Source organism: Dermacentor albipictus, chromosome 1, assembly GCF_038994185.2.
Source record: "Dermacentor albipictus isolate Rhodes 1998 colony chromosome 1, USDA_Dalb.pri_finalv2, whole genome shotgun sequence".
Lineage (NCBI taxonomy): Eukaryota > Metazoa > Arthropoda > Arachnida > Ixodida > Ixodidae > Dermacentor > Dermacentor albipictus.
Window position 1 is genome coordinate 475,603,123 of NC_091821.1, and position 11,061 is coordinate 475,614,183.

At 43.0% G+C, this 11,061-nt stretch overlaps 1 protein-coding gene across 1 annotated transcript in view; it reads left to right on the top strand.

Moving 5' to 3' along the window:
* The window catches only part of LOC139054516 (male-specific histamine-binding salivary protein-like), a 77,321-nt gene extending 66,715 nt beyond the window's left edge, over positions 1–10,606 (top strand). Inside the window, exons 2-6 of the mRNA XM_070531596.1 lie at positions 4,580–4,736; positions 7,159–7,322; positions 8,733–8,815; positions 10,284–10,367; positions 10,479–10,606. Of these exons, the coding sequence (XP_070387697.1) occupies positions 4,593–4,736; positions 7,159–7,322; positions 8,733–8,815; positions 10,284–10,367; positions 10,479–10,606 (603 nt within the window). The 5' untranslated portion in view covers positions 4,580–4,592. The remainder of the gene's footprint in view (positions 1–4,579; positions 4,737–7,158; positions 7,323–8,732; positions 8,816–10,283; positions 10,368–10,478) is intronic.
* Positions 10,607–11,061: the final 455 nt, after the last annotated feature.

The window sequence follows — 11,061 nt, forward strand, 5'->3', positions numbered from 1 at the left end:
ATCACCTCCTTCTAGATTGCCCACATCACGATACACCAAGATGCCGACTTAAATCAGCGCTAAGTAAATTAGACCGCAGACCTTTCAGTTTAAGGAAACTTTTGGGCCCATGGCCAACAACGGCCTTGCAGAAGAGCGCTTTAAAAGCACTAAAGACTTTCTTTGAAGACAGCGGCATCGCTGGACGCTATTAGTGCTTTCATTGTTCTGTTCATTTCAATGTGACTCTATATATCCATCTGTTTGGGAATTATGTTATGTTGACTGCTTTGTTGTGACTGTATGTGCTAATATATTTATTATTAGGCAAGTGTTATTAGGCAACAGTATCGTTTGTACTTTTGAGACTTTCGACTTTGTTGTGACTGTATGTGCTAATATATTTATTATTAGGCAAGTGTTATTAGGCAACAGTATCGTTTGTACTTTTGAGACTTTCGACTACATAAGTGTGGAGACATTTGCCATGTATATTGTATGTACCCGCTGACCCGCTGACTAGAAAATGTGTTATTAGGCGACAGTATCGTTTCTACTTTTGAGACTTTCGACTACATAGGTGTGGAGACATTTGCCATAGTCTTCCTGTGGAAACGTTGCGTTATAAGTCCTGGTGCTTGTGTGAAATGATTATTTGATATGTAACCGTGAACCCTGAATGATGTATGACGGAACCACCCAAGAGATAAGGAGTAGCCGGCGCCTTAAATTGCGCGCCAACATCTCCTTATATCATATCAATAAAAAAAAAGGCTTAGGATTAGTGTTGAACCGCTTCACCCCCGTGACTCCTTTCTAGTAGTTTTTGTACGAAACATTGTGGCATATCTTGTAGTCGTCGATCTGGGTGGCCGCCTTCGAGCATTATGGAAGAGCTCTCACGGCGCCCGTAACATTGAGCTCATATGTTAAGAATGCCAAGCTTCACCACACAGCGCCCAAAGGCATTCTCATCTTTGTGTTACGAGCACGACCACGATCGAATAGAGTTTCGGTAACGTGGCTGCTGAAGGTTCCGTTCTGTGCGCGAAGTCTGCCGCATTTTTGGAGGGAGTTTTGCGGGAACGCGCCTTGGGCGTCAATCACGTTTGTTTGCAATGGAAGCAGCAGTGACGTGTTTACGCTTCCGGCCTCCGGTTGCTGTTGCGAGCGGCCGAAGGTGCGCCTCGAGAAACTAACCCATGACTTCAATATGGGCTGGCACTACATAGCATGAGCTCGGTAGAAACCAGTCGCGAATGAACCGTAGTATTATTGTTGCCAATATCTGCTGCAGGCAAGTAAATTCGCCCTTTCCAAGTGTTTTATCTCTTTATTATTATTTTTTTGTGTGGAAGGCAGGGTACTGGCGCCACGTGCCTATTTCAACGCAAAGCAAAAAGTGTAAAAGTTATTTGCCTGAGAAAAACCTATTCACCCTGTTTTAAACCTAAGGCATTAGACATTAAAAAACCCAAATTGCCTTTTAATAGGCCTTTCCATGACGCTGCTGAAAGAAGCGTAGCAGACTATCCATATTTATTGTGTGAACGTCAGTAATGGCGGAAGTGGCGCTGGAAGTGAGTCTCGCATTATTTCTGTCTTTCATCATCCAATTTCATTCTCTATCTGCCAATCGATTACACGGTTCCACTCGATGAGGGCGAAGTTTTTAAAAAAAATGTCCGTGTCCCGTGCATTGGGGACACGTTAAAATTACGCTGGTGGTCAACCTTAAACGCGAGTCCCCCAATATGCCGTGCGTCGTATACAAATCCTGGTTTCCGCACGTCAAACCGCAGGTTTCAATTACAACTTTCGTGTGACGGCTTTAGATAATATGGCGCAACCAGAGAGAGAGAATTTATTTGAAAGAAGGCAGAGAGGTCGGCGTGAGCTAGCGCGCTCTAGCCTGTTACTCTGCACAGGGGCAGGGCTCACGGGGACGTAAAGGCGGAATGAGGGATGATGACTTAGATAGAGGTATGCACAACGGTGCAAGCAAGTTCGACATTCTGATGATAAACATTCATAAATATGATCCACGAAGCCACTTCCGGGTTCCATGTCAGGACTGTAGTGACTAGTTCAAATGAGTCTTCAGATGAAGGCGCTAAGACGAAGCTGGTGCGTGGGCCTCCCCTGTGTGAGCAGCACAGGCGCCAAGGAGAAGCTTGGAAGCATCCGCAATTGTCTTGCCAGTGGCAGGAAGTCCCGAACTGCTCTCCGTGAAAGCATCAGGTTTTCATGGGACATCATCATCACCAGGTTGTCATCTGAGTAGCTGGCAGACCCCCTACACCACTCAACGAATTGGTATGGGAGGTCTGCCAGCGACCCCGCTGCTTTCCCTTGTTAGACACTACTATACTCAGAGTTATCGCCTAAACTACGATGCGTGCTCTTTTTCTGTCAATATTTTGGACCTTTGACACATGAATAATGATTGAGTTTCTGAAAGGCCTCCAAACTCACTATAGTTTTTCGGAAATACAGCGCCAACAATGAGAAAAGATATTTTGCACCTGCACTGTGATTATTCAAGTCATTTAATACCAGTTTTCATTATTGAGGAAATAATTTGATTTGCGATCTTGACCTCCCATAGGTGGTGCACTATGTCATCGAATGAACGATAATATTGGCTACAAGTAGAAGCGCAGGTTTTTATTGAGTTGAGAGCCCTTTGATACTAGGAAGAACATGATTTAGCAGTAGTGGTATGTGGCAAGTCGTCAACCTTCCCGTGATGACTTGTAGTAAACCCGTTTAAATCACCGTTATATTTATTTTTATTTTATTTTGAACTACTCAACCTTATGAAGTTACATGACATCGTTTTTTGTTATCAGTGTTACCTTTGCGTTCACCAGCCATGTTCGAGGTTTTATTTTACTTTTAATTTCTCTTTGGTGTTCTTAGTCGGAACATTGAAAAGTACATTAAATATAGACCTGGAGACACCGCGAGCGAAAGGAATAAGTTGTCGCCATATCTGTCACTGAAACGTTCCCTTAGTTTGACCACAAGAAAACAGATCCGCCTCCACAATGATAGCAGTTAAATCAGTTATTACATAATGCCCTACTTGAAATGATACCGCCTATACACGCCTTTTGATTGCTACTCCAGACCACGTGCCAACAAAGACGCGCTTACAAATGCGCGAAGCGACCTCCATGATCTCGCTCTGTACCAGGCGTGGCAATCGACTGACTGTTGCTTCATCGGCCACAGCTACCGGTTCTTCTGGCTCATGGAACTGGCTCTTCTAATCATTTCCGGGAACAGGCGCCCGTTTTTCTTTCTTATTGCGGCTCACGGTTTTTACCATGTAGCTCCTCCGTAAGGAGATCCTGCATATCGTTTGTAGACGTCTTGCCAGCAGGCTCGTTGCTTGGATCTGCAGGTTTTGGTGAGCCCAGCTTTAATGTAATTTTGCTGATAGTACGCGCTGCGTACCATAATACTGATCAATGGATTAAGTTTTTGACATATCGACGTTAAATCATTATTGCCAAGTGATATGTCACCCTCGCTCTTGTAAACTTTCACGCCGATGTAATGTAGCAGCACATCACTTGTGCATTGTGTGATTTTGGTTTCGGACGCGCGGTTCTTAAGCTTATCGGCTCTTAAAATAACGCCTGCCTTTAGGAGACCACTGCATTGAAATCAAACTTACTCCCCACAATAAGAATAATGAGAACGTTCAGAAGTCAAAAGTTGGCATTTTTTTATTATTGTGAGTGATGACCTATCCTTGAAGTGGATTATGTATCAATCTGTTTAGAAGACCCGATTCAACGGCAATTTTTTCATTGCGTTCTGCAGTTGCCCAAACGTGACAAACACGTGTTGGCGGCTAATATCCATTATTAATAAGTAGTGTGAGTGTGACATACATAACCTGAAATAGTACACATAATAATGTAATTAACGCATCTGAATACGCTTTAGTTTAGGGTAGCAAATATAATGTTTGCTAACTAAATTGTACCCTAAATGTTCAAAAGTAGTTGTACCAAGTAGTAGCATTATTTATATTTATACCATTTCAAAGATATGCAATGAAGTATTTCTGGTAACGCATAGGATGTTCCAAATTTGCCTTCTACCGCCAGCAATTTACTACTAGGCATAGAAACGAAACCAATTGCAATCGTATTTGGCCATGAGTGTCTGCGCACGAGTTGAATCAACAAAATTATGAAATCACAATGTAAATTTTGAGCAGTATTGCGCAACCAGAACACGGAAAAATACGGCGAAAACGGAGACAGGGGCCACATTTATTTTGCATATTTCGTGCGTATATGTCGTCTTGACTTTCCTAGTAGCGACTGCATTGCCGCGAATCCAATAGCAACTACCTCATCGATCCATCATTTCGATATTTACAAAAATGTGCTCCTCATACTGGTATTATACGTAGCTGATATTTTATTTCATAGTAATATGCCTTGAGGCATCACAAAGGCAGTGCAGCTTCAGCGCTGTTCGTTTCTGTCGTCTCGGCGATGAAATATTCCTGCCAAGTCACATCCTGTGGTCATTCTGGTGGAAATCAACGCGTGTTTTTTTGTTTTTTTTATTTTAGGGGACGTAATCTGATGATAACTTACAATATGAGGGCTACCTCAGGAAGCAGTGGGGAAGTTTTGCTTCATGCTCTGCTGCTGTCGGCGGCTTTTTCCTTCAGCCGGTCACAAATTGAGCGGAAGCCAGAGTATGCGGAATATCAAGACGCGTGGAAGGTAAGCGAATCAAGGCGGCTGTATTTCTTGTGTGCGCTCGAGCCCGCTTCCTTGCAGTGTTTTACCTTTAGCTAGTATAGGGCAGGCATTTCACTACCCGTTTAAGCAGTGGTCCAATATTTGGAAAACTAGTAAGACGTTATAACGGCTTTAAACATAACTGGTTGGGGTTTTCTCGTACATTGACGCGAGGCCGGTGCAGTAAATTACTATGCAAGAATCATCCAAAACAGCAAACAAAGAGGCACTTGATCAGGAAAATCATTCCCGTAAAGCGTCTTGTCCTGTACATTTTTTATGTGTATTTACCTTATTGCTCTGTTTCTTGATCACTAATAGTATATGATTAACCAACTTCCCAAACAACGAGTTTGGTTCTTTCGGGAAGCCCGTGAGCAAGCGTAATTTATCGACAATTTTATATGCAATGCTTCGTTATTGTTATTATTATTTTCACATAATTACTTGAAAAAGCATAGGTGTTCCGAGAACAAGGAAAGCTTTATCGCGAAAGCTCCTATCTAAATGAATGGGAAAGGTTCAAATCCTTTTCGTACGCCGTGGTGGCGTACTGGCTTTGGTGCTTAAGCCCGAGGTCGCGGAATCCAATGCCGACTGCGGCTGCGGCATTTCGATGAAGAAGAAATGCCAGAACACCTGTGCACACTGCATTGGGTGCCTGTTAAAAAGAAAATCGAAGTGGTCGAAATTAACCCTGAGCCCCCCCCCCCCCCCCCCAACCACGGTGTCCCTAATTATAGTTGTTCTTCGGTTTGGCGCGTAAAACCAGAAAATTGGAGTTAAAATAAATTTAAAATAAATAAATAACATTTCGAAAAGCTTTCAATTGTTTTTCTCAGCATCCCCTCCAAAGAATTTGATGTGGATTATTGTATTTACAAGAAAAAATATTTATGCTCCGAAATATACAGAGCAAATACTTCATTTAGGCTGTCACCTATTCTAACTGAATTGAAACTTGCAACATGTGAAAGAGAATGTCACGTGCCGTGTCTCCAACTTCGTGAGCCAGTAATTAATAGCGATATCACAATCCTGTGAACAGTTCTGTTTTTGGACGCCTAATGCAGTCAAAATTGATGTATTATACAGCGCTCTGAGATATGACAATAATGTCTGAGTATGACTTTAGAAATACCGTTGTTAAATTGTAATAACTTCGCGCGAACATTCGAATAATTTCACGTGAGTTGCGGCTTAATATAAAGCATCAGTCCGCTTCAGACTCTTCAACGGATGCGATTTACAATACTGCGATACCTGTTTATGGTGCGGAGTGAAGAATTTGCAAACTGTACGTTTCTATTTCTTTTTTAACTTTTTCATTTTGGTAAATTTCCATAAACAAGTACGTGGTCCTAATTCATAATTATGTTTTCGACATTTGCTTTATTGCAACATTCTCTCTCAACGCCGACAAAGTTCGTTCATATCGCTCCGTTGGTTGTTTCGCAAAATCGTCTTTGAAGTTTACATGTATTTTATTAGGGAAATCGTAGTAGGCCCCGAGCTACTGTTTCCTTTTAACGTGGTCAAACTGCCCATAATCGTTATCGCATTGTAAAAATGGATTCGTTCATTCTTGTTTATGTCAACAAATAAATTTGGGCTAATGTGACATTCACTCGTTTGACAAATAAGTTTTACGTTTGCCAGACAGTCAGTAATTTGCATGTAGATGTTCACATTTTCTTTCATTTTGATTCCTTAACTTATAAGGATCATTGCAAGAATATTTATTGTGGATGTACTTCCAATCTACATTAACGTGTCCAGCGCTGCGTCGGTCGGTAAAACAAGAGTAACAGCCACAGCAGCTGCGTGACGTGAAGTATCCACTACTGCATCAATATTTCCCGCTACTTACGTTACAGTAGGGCGTGCCAAGCAGTGCCTCTCAGGGCGAACAGCAACGTAGGCGACTGCTGGAGCTCTCTACACAGACCGGTTCTCAAGGCAGGCCGCGCAGCTTCGACTGGCTGTTGTTACAGCGTTTTACACAGCTGTTATGCCTATCTATTCACAAACAACAAAATAACTTAACTTGAACTGGAGCTTGGCTTGGCGAATGCTTTATCCTATTGTGCACAGCGAAAAACATTTGAATCACCAAATGCCTATGGCGTTCTGCTGCTGATTACGACGGCATGGATTATATTTCCAGCCAACATTATTGCATTGAGAGCAGGACGAAATTGAAAAACGGCCGGGTGCCAAACTTCTACCGAACGTTAATGCACGCCAGCTAGTGTAAACGTAGCCCGAAGCCTATATTACTTCAGCCCTTATGACCGCTGCGTTGTAAATTCCATCCGATGTCTTGAATTCTGTAACTTCCGTTCTCTCGCTTTTCTTTTCTGTGCTCGTTCTTCTGCAAGGAACTCGTTCTTTTTTTTCTCAGGCTCTGAAGGTGCCGGGCAAGTACTACCTCTACATGAGGTCATACGAGTACGAGCCTTATTACAAGGAAAAAAAGTGCGTTTACAACGAACTCATTTCCGTCAACGAAGAAGAACAGTACACCGTCAACGACGTTGGAGATATCGATCCCATTACTCGGGCAAAGTAAGAACTGCCATATGATTTTTCCTCCGGGGCTCCTAATTTCACATCACCTTCAGGATGCGAAGGTTGTTCGGCACAGGATATTGCACAATGCACATTTATGAGTAGATTCTTCATATTCGTACACGAATGAAATTCTACCACCTCATTCTACCTAACCCTGTCTCTTATTTATCAGTCTTCCAATCCAGTGTCGCCCGCATATGCGAAACGGGTAAGAGACAGGGAGGTGGGGAATGAAAGGGAGGGGTGCGGAGCTTAACGAGATTTCAATGTCCGGTTTGCTACCCTGTTACTGCGGCGAAGGGTAAAAAGGGAGTATTTAAGGGGTAGGAGAGGGATCGGAGTGAGTAGTACAAATGGGCTAAGAGGAAAGCACGTGTGTAGTCGATCACACAGGCAGATGTCGCAAGGAGGCGCGCTGTCTTCATGGATTAAAACAGGCAAGGCCACTTTTGGATCATCTGTGCACGAAATGGTGACGCGCGGACCCTTCCTCTACTCAAGGAATGGCTGCACTGCACTCAGTGTGTCGAGTGCATACATTCCGCTGTGAGAATAATAATGGCAATCAGATTAAGCAGGAGCCGTATCGCACCTAATATGCAACAGCACTCATGCGCGTGTTCTCCTTTAGACAGGGCCCGAAAGCCCTTGCTTTAGTGGCACGACCGTACGCGAACTGTCCTACATAAATATCTTTCGAAAACAGTCCACAGAACAATGCTGGATCAACAAATTCGAATTTGATAAAATATTACTTAATTAAATTCTAATTATAAATGCTGATCGAAGCACGCACTGCCAGTACTGCGTTTCCCCATCGCTGTTCAGCGAGCAGTGAACCAGTATACCTACACATATCTTACGCAACACCACTTCTTTATGAGAGAGTGTCCAGTATTTGGATAAACGCAAGAGGACTGGGCGTTTTACCGGATGAGCGGAGGCGCAAACATCAACGGTCTGCACGATGCAGCCGCCTGGGGGTGCATCGCTCAATTTGACAAGCACAGAGCTAATACTGCAGTGACCAAGTGTATTTTACTTGTCTGCTAGTGTAAATTTGCGGCAGCAACACGATTGCACCACTGCCGAAATTTCACATCAGCAGCGAAATAGAATTCCAATTCCAATGCTGTTGACATTTTCGACTCCCGTCACGCGGTAAAACACCCGTTCCTCTTGCCTTTCCGCGAACACTGCACACGCTAAAACACTTTGCTCAGGAGTGTTTAGGCATCCGCCATTCATGCTATTATCCGCGCGGCAACGATGCGACGCGTGGTTACCTATAGCAACGGCGGTCGCATCTTTGTCGCACAGATGCGACGTAACGTTTTGTGAATACATGCATAAATATTTATATGTGCATCCATTCATGCTATGCGCCATTCGCTGATTTAACAGGAGCAACCGAACAGCATACGCATGGGTTCGAGCGACTGACGGATATCCCATTCCTGACGTCATCCAGACCTCCACTTCACCCAGTAAGCGATATGACTTACAATATTCCTTTGAATAATTGGGGCGATTCCCGTACAATATAAATTTGAACGATATGTGACTGACAATGACGTGTTGAACGTTCGTATAGATAATGGTAATAGAAGATCACTTATAGACCATGCTCTTGCCAGCAGCTTGTTTAAGCTTTATTTTGAGAATTCTCTTTGAGTTCCCTTTGGTGTCACGACTTTTCTAGCCGAAATATATATTGAATTTATCAGTGCGACTTTCAATTCTACATGACAGGTGCAGATCATGTTGAAGTATAGAAGGTCCATGTGCACAGCCTGTCTGTTTTAAAGAAACAATTCTAGATTGTTGTATCGAATGCGTGTAACATAAATCACAGCCGGCTTAAGGCTAAAGCAGTAACCATTCGGTCCCAGTGGAAGCGATGCGTTCGGAGTTGTAGCGCTGGCAACTTTTGTTATACTTTCTCTTGTTCTTGCGAAGCAGCTTCAGAAAGTATTATGATTTGAGTACTTCTTACGTTTGTAGCATTTCACCGCACAAATGAATATACGCTAATTAAAAAGCATTCGATTGACATGCATCTGCTGGCAAACAGTGAACAAAACCCTGCTATGGCGATGCTGCTAAGCATGGCTACCCGTCATCGAAGAATCAATCTTTTCGGGTCATTTCAAAATGCGCAAAAGGATAACAATGAACAAAAGTGATCATATTGATTACAAAAGGGCTTTCAAAATCAGCCCACGTTTCTGTCCCAGTGCCGACTATTTATCTTGAAGTGTCTCACAGCACCTGCATCCTTTGCCATAATGGTTAGCCCCCAGAGGTAATACGGGCTCTTCCAGTGTCCCTCTGTGCCACCTTTTCTTACTTCTTTCAAGCCTTTGGAATATCGTTACTGACAGCGGTGAACACGTAAGGGACGTCTGTACATTCAATTCTTCAGTTTTATATGTTAGGTTCTAAAATAGCAGGCTCTTGCGTGCGTGCGTGTGTGTGTGGGTGTGTATGTCTAAAATGCTGCAATGTTTACTTTTTGAGCCCAGCATTTAGGGCATTTTCATAACCGTTCTCGTCTCGCTGGCAGCTGCTACATTAAATCACAATACAAGCTCCATGAAGATGTGTAGGCAGTGGCATCGCGCAAATTTTTTTTTTCGTCTTTCGTGACATTGTTGGGTGTAATAAAGCGGTTATTCCACAAATTTCGGTAAGTATGGCAACGTCAGTTGCCTATTGTAGCAATTTTGTTTAGGTTTATGTTCTCTTTAGCATTTCGTTTTAAGTGCACTTCGTAACTGTTAGTAAAGCTCAAGGATCGGTAAAGCCAACGAACCATTTCAGCGATTGCTTGCGAGAACTGTCAAGTTGAAAACGCAAGACACAGCGCGTGTGCACCTACGACATGATTAGTGCTTTTCGTGCAAAGCGATTACCAATGCTATAACAGATGCATATTTCTTCTCGCTTTGATAGCGCGAGATAAACTTGTGGAGTATCCCGTCGCCTTCACGGAGTACAAGAACTGTGAAATCCTGAGGGTTCCGCACCGAGATAACGGTAAGCACTGACCGTGCCAGTAAAACGAGTTTGTGGTGCATCTACTCCATTAACACGATGACACCAGGAGAGTAACGCTAAACTCCGATCACATTTTTTTTTTCATTCCAGGCTGCGAACTATGGGCGAAAGCGGAAGAAGTACACAAAATTGAGTCACTTTGTTTCTTCGCATTCCACTTACTTTGTGGACCAGGGAAGTACATGGTTTACGACGAAGATCTGTGTGGAGGAGAATAAATATCCTTTTGATAGAAGACGCAGCCTAATTTTTTTTTGTGTGTGTGTGTACTTGAAGAGGCAGCTGCACAGCGGCTTCCCTTTTCATGCGCCCGCGAAAGATGCATACGTGACAAAATCGTCGTTTGTCCCGAATATCCATTATTCGAGCCGATGTTATTAACGGAAATGCTACATGAACGAATCTCTAAGGCTTTTGCTTCTCAAACAATGCTCTGGGAAGCTATTCTACCCTCAATAGAAAATTTACCTAAATATCAACCCCCCTTATTAATAATAACAAACAAACAGGGTGCTTGATAATAAAACATTATGTTAAAAAACCAATGGCGCTTCTTATGCAGGCACAACAACGCCGCGAGAGGCAAGCCAGTGCAACAGCGTCGATTAATATTCCTGAACTAGCTACCATGTGAAGCGTATCAACAAAGAAGAGATCCTTTTTAAATGTAACT